At 38.3% G+C, this 20,558-nt stretch overlaps 1 protein-coding gene across 9 annotated transcripts in view; it reads left to right on the plus strand.

The window, feature by feature from the left end:
- IDE (insulin degrading enzyme) overlaps window positions 1-20,558 on the plus strand; it is a 135,328-nt gene that overhangs the window by 43,209 nt on the left and 71,561 nt on the right. For all 9 annotated transcript variants that reach the window (XM_075935171.2, XM_075935172.2, XM_075935177.2 and 6 more), the window contains 7 exons: window positions 1,458-1,665; window positions 2,938-3,107; window positions 8,000-8,122; window positions 14,603-14,715; window positions 15,147-15,309; window positions 15,927-16,019; window positions 16,611-16,702. In XM_075935171.2, coding sequence (XP_075791286.1) covers window positions 1,458-1,665; window positions 2,938-3,107; window positions 8,000-8,122; window positions 14,603-14,715; window positions 15,147-15,309; window positions 15,927-16,019; window positions 16,611-16,702 — 962 coding nt within the window. The remainder of the gene's footprint in view (window positions 1-1,457; window positions 1,666-2,937; window positions 3,108-7,999; window positions 8,123-14,602; window positions 14,716-15,146; window positions 15,310-15,926; window positions 16,020-16,610; window positions 16,703-20,558) is intronic.

Genomic DNA, 20,558 nt, shown 5'->3' on the forward strand with positions numbered 1-20,558 from the left:
TCAATCAGTGGTAAGACTTGTAATTTTATCCACAATTATTCCACATTCTCAAGGAGTCATTTTAAAAAAAAAAAAGTGGAAAAATCTCTCACACGTTTTATCTACCATTCTAAATGTATTCCATGCATGCTTATTGTAATGAGTACAGCCGGTTCCTGAGTTGCGAACGGTCGACTTACGACCATTCGCAGTTACGACCAAGGCGGTCGTAAATGGCGGGCCTTGAATTACGAACGCGATCCGCGCTTATGAACAGCGCGGTCGTGTGTAACTCAATGGAGTCCGACTTACGAACAAACCAAGTTACGATCAATTGCTTGGTCTGTAACCGGTTCGTAAGTCGGGAAGAGGCTGTATTGGCAAACAAAAGCAGCATAATATGTCAAAAGAAAAAAGCTGTCAGTGTTTACATGAAAACACTCAGGATAATTAGGGTGAATAACTAAAGGAGTGAAGTTAATGTGCAAAAATCAGAGTTCCTTTAAGCACTATGCGTATACTCCCATCCGGAAGGAAAGTGGTTTTAGCTTAATCTAGAGGGTTACAGATAATTACATAATTTTCTCTTTCAACGAGAACATCCCCACAGGGTTTTAAATGGTCTTAAATTTATGCATGTTAACTTTACACCTTTACTTAATTCATAACTTTTCTGAGTGTTTTCTTGTGTAGATGGATCTAGAGTGTGTACATAAAGTACCCGGGTTGAAAAAACATAGTTAATCTGCTTCTGTCTCTTATAGTAACAGAAGAGCAATCTTTTCATAGCTCTGAAGAGTTTAAGAGATATTTTTTTTTGTACACATAGCATAGCTTGTAAGAATGATGTGTGTTACAAATCAGTGTCTAAACTTTTTCATATTGACACAATTCAGAAAGCAGCTAGCTAGCCTTTCCAGTGCTGAAATCTTACACAATAAATTTCAGAGTTTATAAAATAAGTTATTAATATTTTTATAGTGTGCATCATATCCTAATAGACAGCTTTTCTAATGGACTACCTCCCGTCCCTTTTGATTCTATTTAAGATTGCAACAATGGCTTGCATGGAATTGTAATTTCAGGAAAGCATTAAGTATATTGTAAGTTTCCTTTTCAATGCAGTGTATCTGCTGGAAACAAAGAGGGAAAACTAGAACCATATGATCATTGAGTCCTGTACAGACTAAAAATGGCTTTTATATAGGAATCAGGGGTGAACAGATTCTATGCTAGCCTGGCCCAGAAGGAGCAAACAGAGTTTGAACCCTCTCAAGCTGATCAACTTGTTCATTTTGAAATACCTTTTTTGAACATTGGGTTTGGCTTCCTGTGTCTGTCTGTCTGTCTGGAGTTAAGTGGAGTTTTATAACTACAGAATTCACATAATTGATTGTACACAAGTATAATATAAATTATTTTAAAGCCTGTACATATTCTAATATGATTTGTTTAATGTGTATATTTTCCATCCACAGGATCATTATCAGACCCTCCCAACATTGCTGGGCTGAGCCATTTCTGTGAGCATATGCTGTTCTTGGGAACCAAGAAGTACCCAAAAGAGAATGAGTACAGTCAGTTTCTTAGTGAGCATGCAGGAAGTTCAAATGCTTTCACTAGTGGAGAACACACCAATTATTACTTTGATGTGTCACATGAACATCTAGAAGGTGCATTGGACAGGTAAACATTTGTTACTTCTGTTTTTTTTTTTTTTTTTTCAGATGTTGTTCTGGCTCACATTTGGAATATCATAATTATATGTTGAACTCTTGCTGACAGCATTACATCTTGTATTATTATAAGTGAGGTGGTAGCACTGACTGTTAGAATTGACTTGTGTTTAGGGCATGGATTTTCCATGTGATCTTGGGCAAATCATCTATTCTAAGATGTGATCCAAAGCTCTGTTAAATTAATTCCATTACCTTTAATAGGCTTTGAGTCAGACTTTGTCTGTTTCTGCATCTATAAAATTGAGCAATAATAATCTCTTTTTTCTACCTTTTGTCTATTTAATCTTTTGGTGAAGGGACTATACATTTTTGGGGGAAGGGACTGTTTCTTATTATGTATTTGAATGATGCCTAATATAGTGGGACTTCAAGCTCTGTTGGGACCCTTAGGGCTATTGTAATACAAATAATAATAAAGATCACATCATGGTGAATAGATTAATTTTTAGATGGAAATGACAAAAGTTGCATGGTATTAATATCTTAATTGTAAAATAAATGATAACATGAAAGATAGAAAGTATTTTATTGGCCAAATTGTATCAGTTATAGGAAATGCATTTGTACTGAATGATATGATATATAAATATAATTTATGACTTTGTGTACAGATCAAGGCTTGTATTTTTTGTTTGGTTTTACTTAGGTTTGTATTACTCTGTATACTATTTAGATAATCTTCAATAAATATTATTAAAAATAAACATTTGACATCCTCCATGGATGCACTGCACTGTATTACCAAGAGTTTTGGATTCTCACAACACTCTTCTATGATAAGTAAGTTGGTATTTTACATATAAGGAAACTGAGAAGAATGTGATTAACTGATCACAGCGAGTCTGTGGTAAAGCCAGGAGTGTTTTCAAGAGTTCTAAGATTTTAGTCGTATATTCTTAATTAACAACAAATTAAAACATTACTTGAGTTTCCAGACTTTCTCGTTTGAGGGTTGAGTTTTTTGGGTTTTATGCAGGCCTGCCAACACTGGGGGACAAAGCGGGGCAATTGCCCCAGGGCCTGGTGATTCAAATGGGCCTCTGTCCGCATCCCTACCCCTTCTGCATGAGGCTCCACCCCTTCTGGATTCACAGAACTACTCTCCCCCCCCCCCAACTTGCCCAGGAGGTCTGTGGTGGCTGTTGCCCCACTATTTTTATAATCTTGACTTGGGAAGCTTTACATTTTAGTTGTGTAAGTTTGTAACATTTTCTCTTAGGTTTGCCCAGTTTTTCCTGTGCCCTCTGTTTGATGAGAGCTGCAAGGAAAGGGAAGTGAATGCTGTTGATTCTGAACATGAAAAGAATTTAATGAATGATGCCTGGCGATTGTTTCAGTTGGAGAAAGCTACTGGAAATCCCAAACATCCCTTCAGTAAATTTGGAACAGGTTTGTTAGACTAGAATCATCCATCTGTTAGAGATCATATAAGATCAGGGCTGTAACCAGGCTGAGACAAGTATGGCAACCATTTGGGCAGAAAAAGATGCAAAAACTAGTAGTGGGATGCAAATATGCTTGCTTGCTCTGGGTGCAAAAATTCCCCGTTACAATCTGTATAAAATGCATTTTGAGACTGTTTTGAGTCCTACCTTCACCAGTTTTACATTTTCTTTTTTCCGCCTTACACATTTGTGGTGGTTCATTACATCTTCTACACAATAGATTAAAAAAGAACTGGACCAAAAACATGCAATAAACTCACACAAGACTCAGAGATTTGGTGATGACACAGCTGTTATGATTATAATTACTACAGTAGATCATTCTTTTATAATGACTGGAAATGAGTCTTAGAAGTTGGAACTTTAAATCATTGTGAGAGACAGTGGATGAAGCATATTTACGTTGCTAGCAGCCCAATAGTAATTTGATAGCAACTGTTGCATTAGGAGGACTGAGCAGGTTCAGTAAATCAAGAAAGCTCAGCAGAGTAATGTTGCAATTAATGAATATGAGTATCAAGACAAAATCTGGAGCATAAATTACAGGGGGCAACAGGAATACATGGCTAAAGAAAGTGAAGCCTTGGATAAATACAGTGTTGGTTGTTGGCTTTTACTGGGTTTGTTGCTCTTTAGGCTGAAAAAAAAATTAACTACTTCAGAAAAATGTAACAGCTGAAGAAAAAGTCAAATTAATATTTACAAAAATATATTTGGTTTAGATACTATTTATCTGTATCCATGTATGTAAAACACAAAAGCTTTAAAATAGACACAGAGGCTTGATTAGGTTAACTTCACAGAAGTTATCTTTCTGTACTTTGCTACAAAACTTTTTTAGATAATTTCAAATGAACATGTACATTAATTAGCAAATTGTGCTAGTATAATGGGGATTTGAGTTTGTATTTTAATTCTAGGACATTAAGTGCTTTTTCAGGGCTTTATCAATCCTTTCATGAGGTACAGTGGTAAGTCGCCACAAATCTGATGCCTTGAGGATAGTGGGATGGCAAGTTTGGGGTTGCCAGAGCTTTGACACCCAGAGAGCAAAAAGAATATTATTATAATTTATGATGTCCCTAAATTCTCAGTTAATATTTAACATTTAGATGTAAAGCTTTTGGAAGAATTCTCAGACTGATTAATAGGTGCAGTTTGTGATTAATTGGCTCTGGTGTCCTAAAGTGGTAAGATTATTTGGATGAGGACTTTCTTCTAGTAGGGAAGGACTCTCTGAAATAGAAAATCATTTAAAAATGTATAGCAAAAAGTCTAAGGAATGTGTTAAGGTTACCTATGTGATGATCCATGGAAGAAAATAAAGTTTCTGTGGATTGATTTCCAAAAAGGAAAAAAACAGTTTCTTTAATCTGTGAGCCAGGGTTTGGTGTTCATGAACCAGTACTGTGATGATGGGGGGAGAATAATTTTAAGTTCCTGTTTCACTCCTAGGAGGTATATAGGAAAGTTTCAGGAAAAAAAAAATTCTGCAGTTAAGAGTTTCGCTTTATGACGGCTGGCCGTGAGGATTTATGGCTAGTCAGCATTACAGATCTAGAAAAAGATCAGTATTTCTCAGAGGTCTGTGGACCCACTCTGAGAGAGCTGCTACCAGGCCACTTCAGTTTGTTTAATTATGGGCTTTGCAGCGATGGAGCCTCGTGGCTCCCATTGGCTGTGGTTTGCTGTTTGTAGCCAACGGGAGCTGTGGAAAGCAGTGGCCTGGGTTACTTTGCTTCCTGCGGCTCCTCTTGGCTGCAAATGACGAACTGCAGCCAATGGGAGCCATAAGGCTCTGTGGCTGCAAAGCCAGTACGTAAACAAACTGGGGTGGCCTGGTAGCAGCTTTCTCAAAGTGGGTCCATGGACCACTTTGGCAATTGCATAATATGGCAGTTTCATAAGGCAGAACTCTTAACCTGCAGATATTTTTTTTTCCTGAAACTTTCCTGGAGACCTCTTTGAGAAACATGGGCCACTTTGAGAAACACTGTTCTAGATAGAGTGCTTGAAGTATATTCAAATTCAGTTCAATAATACTTATTGGATATGTATAGCCAGTGCTTTTTTTGTTGTGCATACCATCACAAAAAAAGCATTGTGTAGCACTGTTCCTGAGTCTAAGCTGTGTCCTGAGCTTCTGATTGGGTGGGGCTGATTAATCACCTGTGTAGCTATGCTGCTGCATTTTAGGGGAAACACTGACGTATAGTACTATTTTTGTGCTTCAATTCTGTAATCAGATATTTTCAAGATTACCTTTTGTAGATCCAAGTGGAAAAAACAGAGACTTAGTTTGTAGGGTTTTTAATTTATACAGAGACTTTCTAAGTCCACCAACACCAACACACACACACACACACACACACACACACACACACACACACACACACACACACACACACACACGCCAGCTCTGCCTGTAGCTAGGATGTATTTCAGACCTCCATGGGTCACTATGGAACCTATTCTGCCAGCAGCCAAGCAGACTGTTCTTGTGTTCCTTCTCATGCTAGATAGACATTATAGCTCAACAGCTTTCCTCTTAGCATCATCACTTAGGGTACGTCTAGACTACATGCCTCTGTCGCCAGAGGCATGTAGATTAGGCTACCAGACTTAGTAAAATGAAGCGGCGATTTAAATAATCGCCACTTCATTTAAACTTACGTGGCTGCCGCGCTGAGCCGACAAACAGCTGATCAGCTGTTTGTCGGCTTAGTGCGATAGTCTGGACACGCGGGTGTCGACATCAAAGGTATTTGTCGACCACCCAGATAAGCCTCCTGGGATGAGGTTTACCCGGGTGGTCGACAGATACCTTTGATGTCGCCACCCGCGCGTCCAGACTATCGCACTAAGCCGACAAACAGCTGATCAGCTGTTTGTCGGCTCAGCGCGGCAGCCACGTAAATTTAAATGAAGCGGCGATTATTTAAATCGCCGCTTCATTTTACTATGTCTGGTAGCCTAATCTACATGCCTCTGGCGACAGAGGCATGTAGTCTAGACGAACCCTTAGTCCAAGTAACCACCATACACCTGTTGCCCACTAACCTAGCAGCAGCCCCAGACATGTCTGAAATATGACTTGACATACCTTCCAGCACTCTCTCCGAATCACCATTCCCTGATATCAAGCACTGTCTGATGTTGTGCCCTGCCTCCTACGTACCCATACGTTTTCTAGTACTCACATATATACTAGCAGCACATTTAAAAAAAAAAATCATATGATTTCTTATCCTGTTTGTGCCAATTCATTGCCCATTTCTGTGCAATTGGAAATAGTAGACTTAAGCATTTAGATGAGTCTTTACAGGTTTTACATTCTGGCTTCAGGCTGAGCTCTTTAAAGTCCAGTAACATCTGTCCAGTCCCTGACATCTATGCTCTGCTTAGCAAAGATGGACGGAGACCAAGAAAATAAAAAATCCCAAAGATTTTAAAAACAAATAACTTTAAAGAACTATATTTGTGTTCTTGTGCTCTTTGAATTCAATTTCAATTTATAACTTTTTAAATCATTTTTATGAAGACTTTGTATACTGGATACCTGTATTTCTTGGTTGGTTCCAGACCTGAAACTAAATGTATCTTCAACCTCTGGTGTAAGCTTACACTATGCCTGGTATTTACTCATTGCTTTGGTGATGTTTAATTGCTACCTGTGTTAGAGATTTGTTCAACAGCATGTTTATCTTTCTTGCTGTTGCATATCCTGTGTTATCATCTCCCTCGACCCTATTCTATTGCTTCCATTCTCATAACTGTTGCATAGCCTGTGTTATCATCTCCCTTCACCCTGTTCTGTTGCATCTATCCTCCTGCCCTTTTGAGTGCTGCTTTCTTCCAAATTCTCTGGGTTTTTTTTTATTGTAATGTAAAATTAAGCTTAGAGGTGGTAGGTAGCCTGTCAAAGTTCTACATGATGTACCTCCCTCATCCGGCACCCTTAGGACCGGACTGGTCCCAAACAAGGGGATTTGGCGAATGAGGGGAGGTTCCTCCCAACATAGCCCTGGCTAGGACTCCAGCCAAGAATCCAGCTCTGATCAGTTTGCTTTTCTCAAATTCTGTCTTTTTTCCTAGTGTCATCTCACTAATTTTGCAGCAAACAAGATTGCTGCTTTAACTACAAACCTAAATGTTTTCTTATAGTAAAAGTTGCCCTTAGTTCATTCATGTGCTACCTTCAAAAATTAGTAGCAGTGATTACTTAAAACAGAATTTTCCTTTATCTGAAAGTATCTGTCAGACTTTTGTAGAATTTATTGCATAGTTTTCTATTTTTTCAGCCTTTTAAGAAATGAGTGGGGTTGAGGATGGAAGTGTTGATTGGTCCTGATGAGATTAGTTGATATTAGTCCAATCTGATTTTTTTTTGTATATGCTTCAATTTTTAAAAAATGTTTGTACATGCCCCTACAGCAGGGATGGGCAATAAGGTGCCTGCAGGATGGATGCAGTTCACCAGGCTTCGCCCCTGGCGGGCCCCAAGACACTTCATTTATTTGAACGTCTGCAGATATGGATGTTTGTGCTCCCATTTGCTGTCATTCACGGTTCCTGGACAATGGGTGCTAGACTTCCTGGAAGCTTCCATTGTCCAAGAACAGAGAACCACAGTCAATGGGAGCTGCAAACAGCTTTGTCTGCAGACTCTCAGGTAAATAAAGCATCTGGCAACACACCTGGAGCTAACCATGGTGAATTGTGTCTGGCTCACAGGCCACTTATTGCCCAACCCTGACCTAAAGGATTTTTTCAGTTTGTAAATTTGTATATGTGTCCAGCAATAAATATCTTCAAGATTTTTCTTTTGCATTACAGGAAACAAATTAACTTTGGAAACTAGACCAACTATAGAAGGAATAGATGTAAGACAAGAGCTGTTGAAGTTCCATTCCACTTATTATTCATCAAATTTAATGGTTGTTTGTGTCCTAGGACGAGGTGAGTGTCAAAATTTTAATGGCAGTTTCTTGGTTAGCTTAATGTGATTTTTATTTGAGCTCTTGTAGAGGAAAATAAAGATGTGCTTATTTTAGCTAAGACTTTTCCGCCCAGGTTTTTAAACAAAGGAGGTTAGCACTTCCTTAAAAATGTACTTAATTGTATGCATTGTGAACAGTCTCATTGAAGTCGGTGAGGATACTCACTGACTGCACAGATAAGCATGTGTAAATCTTAGTGGAATTGTTTTGGTTTCTCAATCCTAAAACTTGTTATGAATTGCTGTATGATAAATAAGTACTGGTGCCTCAGATAAGAGGTTTTTAAAATTTATATAAATATCTATTTTTAGAAATTTAACAGATCTAGTGTGAAAATACTTAGTGGTTTTCTCTGATGCATGTTGTGTAATTCCACAATGGCATAAAAGACATATAATTAAAGATAGAAGAGCCAAAATTTAATCTAGTTATTTGTTTTATAGACATTTAGAAGTTAGGTTTATTTCATAGGTGCTGTGCACTCAAGTTGAATTGTCAGTTGAAGTTGTAGATACTCGACTCTGTTTTTTGTGTGGGTTTCAAGAATCCTAATAATAATGTGTTGAAAAACTTAAATATACTGGCAGACCATCACTCATGAGTCACACTAAAATAATATAATAAGGTCATACATGATTGGACAAAATTCAGTTAACAGACATTTCTATTTCAGATTTCCAAATATGTGAAATAAATTATTAATTTTCAAAATAATAGAACATACTTTGATAGATTTTATTAATTAAATTGTCTGCCTCTTAAGTAACATAATGTGGTGATGATCATATTTGAAATAAGAGTTAAATAAGGGCATCATATAACTTTGGTAACAATACGATGAATTGTTCAATTGCTGTTAGAAAACATTGCTTTTGAGAAAATATTGCTGTAGCAATGACATTGAACATTATATAGGACATAATCATACAGTGGGCTGACTTGTACATACTAATAAAGGAATACATTTAAACACATGCATTATTGTAAACACATGAGTAGTCTTATTAACTTAATTGGGACTATGTTTAAGTACAACCCTGAATCTAGGCCACAAAGAGCATAAGTCATAAGAACGGCCATGCTGGGTCAGACCAGTGATCCTTCTAGCCTAATATCCTGTCTTCTGAGAGTGGCCTATGCCAACTACTTCAGAGGGAATGAACAATGTAGGTAATCATCAATTGATCTGTCTCCCGTTACCCATTCTCAGCTTCTGGCAAACAAGATAAGGACACTTCAGAAAATAGTTTCCATCTCTACCCATCCTGGCTAATAGGCGTTGATGGATCTATCCTCCCATGAACATATCTACTTCTTTTTCTAACCTTGTTGTAGTCCTGGCTTTCAGAACATCCTCTGGCAAAGAATTCCACACATTGACTATGAGTTTTGTGAAGAAATTCTTCCTTTTGTTTGTTTTAAACCTGCCATCTGTTAATTTCACTTCTTGACTCCTAATTCTTGTGGTATGAAAAGGAGTAAATAACACTTCCTTATTTACTTTCTCCAGGCCCATCATGATTTCATAGACCCCCTCCCTCCTTAGTCGTCTCTTTTCCATCATCAGTTTCTGTGGTAACTTTCTATCATCAACTTCTCATCTTTTTGTATCTTTTAATGTGAAACTCATATTATGAAATTAGTTGAGAAACTATGCTTGTGGAATTATAACCATAGGATCACTTAGTTTCCTGAGTTCTATTGCCCTTCCCACCTGCCTCCCTCCACTGTTCTGCTGAGTGACCCGGGGAAATTCTGTGCCTCAATTTCCCCATCTCTAAAATGGGGATAAATGATACTGACCTTTGTTTAAAGCATTTTAAAATTTTCTGATGAAAAGCACTGTGAAAGAGATAAATGGTATTATTACTCAGTGGAAGTTTTGTGCATGTATAGACTGCTAGATCAAGCCTCATGCCTTTAACTCGTGCTGTCCTGCTTTCATATTGCAGCACATATGGTAACATTACATGTTGATTATAGAATGGTGAACATCTTTGTTTTTCCACAGCCTTAATAAGACCTGCCAACTGTTGAGGGGTATGTGTGTGGGTGGGTGTTTTGTTTATAAGGTGCTCTTTCTATAAAGATGTGCTAACAGGAAAGACTGTGAGGGTTTTTAAGAGCTCATTCATTCATTCATTCATTCATTCATTCATTCATTCATTCATTCATTCATTCATTCATTCATTATTGTTGTTTTTGAGATTGGAAATTCAGTGCTTGTTTGTCTTTGAAAAATTCTCTAGTGGAGAACTAGTAAGTGTACAAAAGCCTGAAAAGACAACTTTCTGAGAGGGCAAGTGATTTTTAATGACTATTTTAAAACTTTGTTGATACTTACTTAATTTCTGTAACAAAAAACAGGACTGTGTAGCACTTTAAAGACTAACAAGCTGGTTTAATAGGTGATGAGCTTTCGTGGGTCAGACCCACTTCCTCAGATCAGATAGTGGAAGAAAATTGTCACAACCATATATACCAAAGGATACAATTAAAAAAATGAACACACATGAAAAGGACAAATCAAATTTCAGAACAAAAGGGGGATGGAGGCGGGGGAGAAAGGGGAGGAGGTAAATGTCTGTGAGCTAATGATATTAGAGGTGATAATTGGGGAAGCTATCTTTGTAATGGGTAAGATAATTAGTGTCTTTATTCAAATTTGCATGTAAAGTGTCGAATTTAAGCATGAATGACAGTTCAGAGTGAAGTTTTAAAAGATCTTTGAAGCAGGATGCAGGCAATCAAGTCATTGAGACAATGTTCTTTCTGGTTGAAATGGAAAGAAACTGTTTTTTCTTTGTGATCTTGTCTGATATCTGTTTTGTGGGCATTGATCCTTTGGCGAAGTGTCTGAGACGTTTGTCCAGTGTACATAGCGGACGGACACTTTTGGCACATGATTGCATAAATTATATTTCTGAATGCACAGGAATATGTGTTCTTGATCTTATAACTCACTTGGTTGGGTCCAATAATGGTATCAGCAGAGTGAATATGTGGACAAAGCTGGCAACGGGGTTTGTTGCAAGGGAAGGTACCAGGGTTGGTATTAGTCTGGTATGTCCTGTGGTGGTTGGTAAGAATCATCTTGAGGTTAGGTGGTTGTCTATAGGAGACTATGGGTCTGTCTCCCAGAGCCTCTTTGAGTATGGTATCCTGTTCCAGTATAGGCTGTAGTTTATTGATAATGTGTTGGACAGGTTTAAGTTGGGGGCTGTAGATATAAGTGGTGTTCTATTGTTGGTTTTCTTGGGTCTGTCTTGAAGTAGTTGGTTTCTAAGTACTCTGCTGATACCATTATTGGACCCAAGCTCTCCCTATTCTGAGGCTCTCAGCACTAGTCCCCCCTCTTCCAGTGGTTGACAGTCCAAGCTATGAATCCCAAAGCAGGAAAGGCTCCAGTTTTCAGCCCTGCTGTGGTTCGGGGGCTCTAGCTATGAGCCCCTTGCGGAAATGACATCCAAGAGTAGAAGTAAGTAAGGCAGTGTCTACGAGGACACTGCATCACCGTAATTGCATCTACCTAAGTGCTAGTCCTCTTGTGGAGATACGGTTAAGTTGATGTAGCAGGGGACTTCCATTGGTAGGAGCTATATTTTAGTGTAGACGCTTACAGAGGTAGAGTAATGTAAGTTGTCTTATGTCAACCCAACTCTGTAGAGTAGAGTAGGCCTAGAAGAAACTCAATATTACTGTGTTAAAACAAGCATAAGGAAAAAATATTTTTGAAATGTAAGGGGGGGGGGGGAGACTTCTAAATACAAAAGCAAAGCATAACAATAAATCATTCATGCCCTTAAGATTTTTTAATTTTTTTGCAGGTTATCTTTAACAGTACTTTGCATTAGGTCACAATATTTACAGCCCTTTCTTAGATGAAGCTTCCATTTACATTAGTTAGATAAGATCTTAGAGTATTTTTTATCACGTTTTTGCTACAATGCATTTAAATTGATGTGTGTTTTATAAAAAGAAGTCAGTCCTGTTATGTCAGGGAAGGTATTACTTTTTCCTTACATTTACATAACTCTTAGAAGGGTTGCTTTAGCAACCTTTATTCAGTGATATTCTGAATATCCTTTTTAATCTTTCTTAAGTTGCATAACTTTGATTCAATATTTTTGAAGAGCCTGCTGTATTTATTTATTCAATCATACATTTGTGCTGAATAATACTCTCTTTTATATAATACTTCATTAAGTCCTTTTTCTTTAAATAGTTTCCATGCTTTGACAAAAATCTTAAATCAGTAAAAACAAGCACTGGAGATTTGTTTTCAAAATAACAATTATTTCATTGAGTACAAAATTTCTAAATCTCTAAAATATTGAACTGGCAAGTATTAAAATTACTTTACTTTATTTGGAGATTGATCAGAGACCTCAAATGTATAGCGGCTAAACTCCTGACTTTTCTTTAAAAGTATTTTTGCATGGAACTTTCTCCAGTATGATTTCCTAATCCAGCAATACAACATGTAAGTTTCAAAGTGTTCTAAAACACACAGAAATATTCAGGTAATCTTGAAATGTGGTATATGAATTGGGAGTATAGGATACAGTTTGAGAGAGAAATTTGGGTTTACTTAGACAAAAGGTTTCGGAGATTTTGCCTCTGAAGTGATCTGCTTTTATTTTTCAGAGTGCACCAAAAAGCGCATGTCTGAGCAGATAGCTATTTTCAAGACAATGCCATGTCAGAACACAAGGTGCTGATTTGGACTCAATGGGTTAAGGGTTTCCAGGATAAAGTCTGTCCCTTGAGTAACTTTTAATTTTCAAAGTGCTTAGAATCAGGCATGCAACATGGAAAACTGTGGGTAACTGAGAGAGGACATACTCTGCGTATGCCACAGTTGCTTAGTGGGAAACTGGACTAGGGAGCTCTGTGAGCTAGTGGACATGCTTGATTCATACCACAAAGACAGATTACTGATTTGGGGACCTGAAAATAGTAGATTCAATGCAACCAGTAGGCGCGTAATACTGAGACAGGTGGAGAGCTGAGGTCAGGAGAATTGCTTAGGCTCATGCTCAGCTCTGCTCAGGCTCCCCATGGATGAATTCAGTAAAGAAGCTGAGTGAATAATCCGTGCACCAACTCAGACGATAGATTATGAGGAGTAGTACTGATATTCAGTGTCTCCCTTGTTGTTGGTTGACTCCTGTGATTTAGTGTATTCAGGTCGGTTCTGTAGATCCCGCCAAAAACTATGGGCAGTAGCCGCATAAAAATTTATTTTCTTTGGCCCTAAAACGCATCCAGTGTCTGATACCAAAAGCCAGTCTAAAATGCACTGATCTTTTGTGCCTTGATAGCAATACAGTGAAAGACTCCCCTTACCTATAAGGTAGTACCTCCATCTGATAGCTGATTTGCTGGAAGGAATGTCATAAACTGCCCCTTCAGGCCCACTTTATTAGAAAAACAAGGAAAATTCACATTAAAAAAACTTTACCATGGAGTTAAGATTTTACATGCCTAATGCATTCTAAAATGTGAAAGTTTAATTGCTCTGATAAATCACTTATAAGAAGGTTAGCTGATGCTAACCTCAGCGGTGAAAGTAACTTAAAATTTCTTACAGGTACTGTCATATTGAAGCCTGGGTCCCTGCCAGCTCTTTTGCTGCAGCTGAGCTAGCCCTTGCCAGTGCTGCACACCAGCATACTTTCGATTCTAATTAGCATTACAAGGCAAAACAAAACACAAATATTTGAAACTTTGGGATACCTGTATATCTTGGATTTGTTGTTAATTATGCTCTTTACATGTTAATTTTTAATATTTGTAATATTTATAACTGTACTTGACAGTCTTAACTGCAACTTAAATTCCAAAATTAAAAAAATCTTTAACCACCGTTAAGATCTTGTTTATAAAGCACAAACCTTATCTATAAAAAATAAAAATATATCTCAGAATATATTCCCTTTCTGCAAATAATGGTAGTTCATGTGGTGATGATGGTGGCAGTGGGAAGCATTAAGCCCAACTTTTATTTTTCCCCCTAAATGGAATACAGGCAGTCCCCGGGTTACATGGATCCGACTTACATCAGATCCCTACTTACAAACGGGGTGAGGCAACCCCGCACTAGCTGCTTCCCCCCAGCAGACCAGGGAGATGAGAAGCTAGCGTCCCCCCAAGCAGACCAGGGAGATGCGGAGCGGCTTTTCTCAGCAGACACCTCAGCTTGAGAATAAAGGAATGAGGGAAGTGAGGTGTGGGAGAATAAAACTGAGCTCTGGAGAAATGTTTGGCTAGAGTTTCCCCTACAATGTGTACCAGTTCCGACTTACATACAAATTCAACTTAAGAACAAACCTACAGTCCCTATCTTGTACGTAACCCGGGGACTGCCTGTATCTAAGTCCCAGATTGCTGGAACCTTCTGACAATGATAATGTTATTTCTCTTTGCTCTCTTTTAGAATCATTGGATGAGCTGACCAGTTTGGTAGTAAAGCTATTTTCAGAAGTAGAGAACAAAGATGTCCCATTACCAGAATTTCCTGAACATCCTTTCCAAGAAGAACATCTTCGGGTAGGTTATGAGACTTTCTGGTATACTTTCACTGAAGAGTACAGACCTTAGTTCTGTTCTCCTACCTCTGTAGAAATATCATCATCATACACAATTGTACCACAACAATTACTACAGGTATTTATAGACAATACAGCTTAATCTAGCTAAAGTCATAGTTAAAATTGTGCATCTGAATGTTATTGAGAGAAATTGAGTAATGTGGATTCCAAGTGTGAGTTTGGGTGCTAAGGTTTGTGAGCCAAGATTACTATGATTGTGAATGCTGGGTTAATTTATTATTTGGCTCATGAATTTTTAACAGTTGTGTTGATAAGAAATGCACATAAGTAACTTTAATCTAAGTAAATGTGTGTGGAGGGGTGTTTGGTGTGTTTGAAGTGAAAAGGTGAAATACTGGAATCAGTAAAATATTTTATTTTTACTTCTAGCAACTTTACAAAGTGGTACCTATTAAGGATATTAGAAATCTTTATGTCACGTTTCCAATACCAGACCTTCAGAAATACTATAAATCAAACCCTGGTCACTACCTTGGTCATCTCATTGGACATGAAGGTCCAGGAAGTCTTTTATCAGAACTCAAAGCTAAAGGTAAGTCCACTGTTAAAAGTAGTGCATTATAGATGCCATGAAGCCTTGGAGCAATATGTCACTTCAGGTTGATTAATGAAAATTAAAAGCTTAAATATCAAAAATAGAAATAAATTAAAATCTGAATTCTAAGGCATTTCTTAGTTATTCTTTTTACTCTGTTTGGTTACACCTCTCCCCCAGACTAGAATCCTCTCCTGCACCCCGTACCCCCTCCCTGACCCTATACCCCTATCCACTGACCCAGCTCTCACAACCTCCTCTGTCCAAACTTCCGCTCAGATCTCACACCGTCTCTTGCACTCTATTTCCTTACCCTGTGCACCCGTCTGCGCCTAACCTCCACCCTAGACCCTGGACGCCCTCCACAGAAAAGCATGTCCCTTGACCACTTTCCAAAATCTTGGAGTGGCCTCCCACCAAAAATTATTGCCCACCCCGAATTTAATCCTTCTTTTAACTTGTCTGTGTAATGGGTACTTTGCATATAAGTTACTTGATACAAATGTTTTATCAATGTGTGTATATAAATTACCAGTACCAAAAACATTTAGAGAAACAGCATAAATCAACACACACTTTTTTTTTCCCAATATATTTTCCTCTTGATTTCTTAGGCTGGGTAAATACTCTGGTTGGAGGACAGAAAGAAGGTGCTAGAGGTTTCATGTTCTTCATCATTAATGTGGACCTGACAGAGGAAGGGCTTTGTAAGTGAAGAGCTGTTTTTTAATCTCCTCTATTAGAAAACCTTTATTATCTTATCCAGAATGTCTAAGCAGATGAATAACTTACATTTCTGTACACTGACGCTGCCCTCTTAATAAGTTAACAAGCATGTTTATACAGAGTAAGAAATCAACCGTAAATGAATGTATTAAGTAAGATCATTTTATAAAAGAAATGTTTGATATTAATTTCTCCCCAAATAGCACAAGCTCTTATATTGTACATGCTGGATGGTTCAGTGGATGGTTCAATCTGTATTGAAATACTAAAGTTTATATGCACAGAGAAAAATTAACAGGCTCATCGCACTATTTAAAAAATAAAGCTTTGGGTCAAAAAATTACTTAAACACATACCTCATTTCAAGCATATAAAATTATAGTTGATTTCTAGTTGATATCTGCTCTGGGACTGTGCATGTGCTTAAATATCTTGTTGAATCAAGTCCTACTTAACCAACGTTGAAAACTTTTCATAATTTTTAAAATTATTTTTAGTAGGAAGAAAATTTTATTTTTTTCCAAGATGCAGAATATAAAAGTCTTTTAAAATGTGTAATCTTTGTTTTTCAGTACATGTTGAAGATATAATTTTGCACATGTTCCAGTATATTCAAAAACTACGTACAGAAGGACCTCAAGAATGGGTTTTTCAAGAGTGCAAGGTATAGTATTTTTACATTATAGTGGCAACTCTCTATTAATCTGTTTTTATTGATAAAATTTGGATGTTAGAGAATCAAATTCCATGGCTGTCCAACTCCTTTAAGAATTTCTTCTGTAATTTTACAGAAGCAGTTTGTATGACTATAACATTTATTAAAAACTGAAGCAGAGATCTATGCTTTAAATACACCAGTATTTTCAATATAAAAGGCTAACAGAATGCTATTTCTTAGCCAAGAGAGTAGTCTAGGCAGGGGCGGCCCTAGACTAGCTGCCAGCAACTGGCGCCCTAGGCGAACCAGGCAATCGGTGCCCCCCCTCCAAACCCCTCAATGATATTGCGGCACCATTTAGCGCCCCATTTAACTTGGTGCCATAAGCAACCGCCTAGTTCGCCTATATGGGCGGGCCGCCCCTGAGTCTAGGTCGTTATCCTACCTTTGTGGCTGCACAGAGGTCCTAGGAGCAGTATTATATTCTCCTTTTAATGCCCTTGCCTAGCCTTCCATCTCCATTACAGGTGTGGGAGGGAAACAGGAACTGCACATCTGCAACAGTTGGGTAGTAGGTGGGGAATGGAAGGGACTTCTGCTCCACCCTTCTTCCCTATGCCACAATTAACATAATTCTGTTGGCAGAGGCATATAGAGGGTTTGTATTATTCATTATCTTCTGTAGCAATGGAGAGATTATTTGTTCTAGACAGTTTGAGTGTTTAACATGTGCCCATAGGAGTAAGAAATTGATGTAAAGTTATTGTTTAAGTTCCAAGAGCTGCAAAACACCCATGTGTAGATCAGGGGAGGATTTAAGGAGAGAGGAGCCCCAGAGCTGGCCCAAGAGCAGATCCTTCCCAGTCCGCTCTCATAGGGAGTGAGAAACCTGTGATCTTGACACCTTTTTGTCCTTTGTCCTGAGCTGCTTTTTGAAACAGTTAAATGAAATAGCTGATATCACTAGACTACTGTCTAAAGAAATAGTCACCTAGTGATATAAAATCACAGGATAGGTTCTGTTACTGGATGAGAGATGTTTTATTGAATATGATAGTGAACAAGAAAGGATAATCCATTGATTCATCTAGTGGTTTAAATGGTAAACAAATTACAGGCTTTTGATCAAATGTCCAGTCTTATTTTCAGTTATTTGATTAAATGACTTGTTTGAGTGTAAAATATATTAACTAAACATTAGGGATGTAAAAAATCCCATTTAATTGGGTAACTAGTTAAACTGCTCCAGCCCCCACCAGTTAACTTTAACTGGTAAGCCTTATCTGTTAAGATGAGGTTTACTGGTTAAGTGGTTAAACCTTCAAATCTCTAGTCAACACTTATTAGTCTAATAACTATGAAAATGGCTTTCCCATGTGTCAAGGCTGTTCCTCACTCTGACGCTTAAGAGTACAGAAGGTAGAGGCCTGCAAGAGACTTGAAAATAAGTTGCCACTAAAAGCTTCTGTTTTAAAACTCTGATTCCCTGTGCTTGAATGGTACACTGCCATTACCCAAATGCAAAAACCCCTTTGAAAACTGAGGAAGAGGCTGTGATGGAGTGAGGTCACAGAAGACCTCTGGGAGTGATTCCCAGGGTGCTGACAAGGCCACTGCCACCCTCGTTTTTGCTCTCTGTGTGGCTTCTCACCACCCTGTCCTGCTAAGCCAGCTCCCTGGTCTCCCCCAGCCAAGGTACAAAACTGAGAATCATGCCCTCCTTCTCTTTCCCCCTCCCCCCCTGGAGAATCAATGCAGACACTGAATCTCTTCAGGTCCAATGAAAATAAAGTTTTGGGCCCAGCTTCCTGGGATACCACTCCCCAAATGGGATCAAAACCCCAAATGATTTATTTAGGTAAGCCTCCTTTTAGCAACGAAAGGGGGAATGTACACACTGATTTCTTATCAATAAACTAGGCAAATACAACTTAGATGGGGCTACTATAAGGTGGATGCATAACTAGCTGGATAACTGTTCTGAGAGAGTAGTTATTAACAGTTCACAATCCTGCTAGAAGGGCATAAGTGAGGTTCCGCAGGGCTCTCTTTGGGGCTGGTTCTGTTCAATATCTTCATCAACGACTTAGATACTGGCATAAAGGGAACACTTATTAAGTTTGTAGATTATGCTAAGCTGGGAGGGGCTGCAGCTGCTTTGGAGGATAGGGTCATAATTCAAAATGATGTAGACAAACTGGAAAAACGGTCTGAGCTAAATAGGATGAAGTTTAATAAGGACAAAAGCCAAGTACTCCACTTAGGAAGGAACAGTCAGTTTCACACATACAGAATGGGATACCACTGTCTAGGAAAGAGTACTGCAGAAAGGGATCTAGGAGTCATAATGGACCACAAACTCAACGTGTCAACAGTGTGACGCAGTTGCAAAAAATGCAAACATGATTCTGGGATGCATTAACAGGAGTGTTGTGAGCAAGACAGGAGAAGTCATTCTTCCACTCTACTCTGCACTGGTTAGGCCTCAGTTGGAGTATTGTGACCAGTTCTGGGCACCACATTCCAAGAAAGATGTGGAGGAATTGGAGAAGGTCCAGAAAAGAGCAACAAGAATGATTAAAGGTCTAGAAAACATGACCTATGAATGAAGACTGAAAGAATTTAGCTTGTTTAGTTTGGAAAAGAGAAGACTAAGAAGGGATATGTAGTGGTTTTTAGGTATCAAAAAAGGTGTCACATGGAGGAGGGAGAAAAATTGTTCTCTTTGGCCTCTGAGGATAGGACAAGAAGTAATGGGCTTAAACTGCAACAAGGGAAGTTTAGGTTGGACATTAGGAAAAACTTCCTAACTGTCAGCGTGATTAAACACTGGAATAAGTTTCCTAGGGAGGTTGTGGAATCTCCATCTCTGGAGATATTTAAGAGCAGGTTGGTTAGACATTTATCAGGGATGGTCTATACGGTACATGCGGGCAGGGGACTAGACTGGATGACCTCTTGAGTACCTTCCAGTTCTAGTGTTTTATGATTATATGATTGCTCCCCCAGGTAATAATTATTTACACTGCGTTTCATAAAAAATAAAAGTGATTTTATTAAGTACAAGCAGTAGGATTTAAGTGGTAATAAGTGAGAACAAGCAGAGCAAAATAGATTGCAAACTCAAAATAACAGAAAATGCTTAGCTACTTCTACACTAAAACTTCAGTACAAACTTATTACAAACTTACTTACCAACTCACCCTAAAACTGTTTCTTTCCTGTCCAAGCTTTCCAAACCAGGGAAGTCTCCTTTTCTCTGAGGTCTCTGGTTCCTTCCCTTGGGTGTGCCACACCTGTCAGACAAAAATCAAACATTCCTACTTTCCTATTGTTTTTAAAAAATATCCTTTTTGCATTGCAAGTCACTTGGCCCATCCCTACCAACCACTGCTAAAACTTAAGCACAAAAGGCTTTTTGCATATGATTGCTCAGACATTGAGGCCTCACAGACTTGAAATCACCCTTGATGGCTTTCATTTACGCATTTAAAAACCATACACCATTCCATACTCCATATGTCTAACTTTACACACAAGAATGATATGTACACCAAAATAAGATAAACAGATCCAGCGGATTGTGACATGAAGATTGATAGGTTCCATGAGATAATTTGCCCAAAGCATCTTTGAGTTATGTATATTTATGTCCATAAGTTCATTTCATAAAGCATGGGGGGGGGGCATATGTCATAGGTGCATCTCGGAATTTCTTGTTGTGGGATACCACCATGAAGCTCTTTAATCCTCTCTCTGGAGAGAATTTAAAAGAAACCCAACAATCTGTAATTTCTTAATAGCCTTGCAGTCTTAGGCACGTGCACACAGAACCTCCTGCATTATGGGACACAATAATCAG

This window comes from Pelodiscus sinensis, chromosome 8 (assembly GCF_052426305.1).
Source record: "Pelodiscus sinensis isolate ZL-2025 chromosome 8, ASM5242630v1, whole genome shotgun sequence".
Classification (NCBI taxonomy): domain Eukaryota; kingdom Metazoa; phylum Chordata; order Testudines; family Trionychidae; genus Pelodiscus; species Pelodiscus sinensis.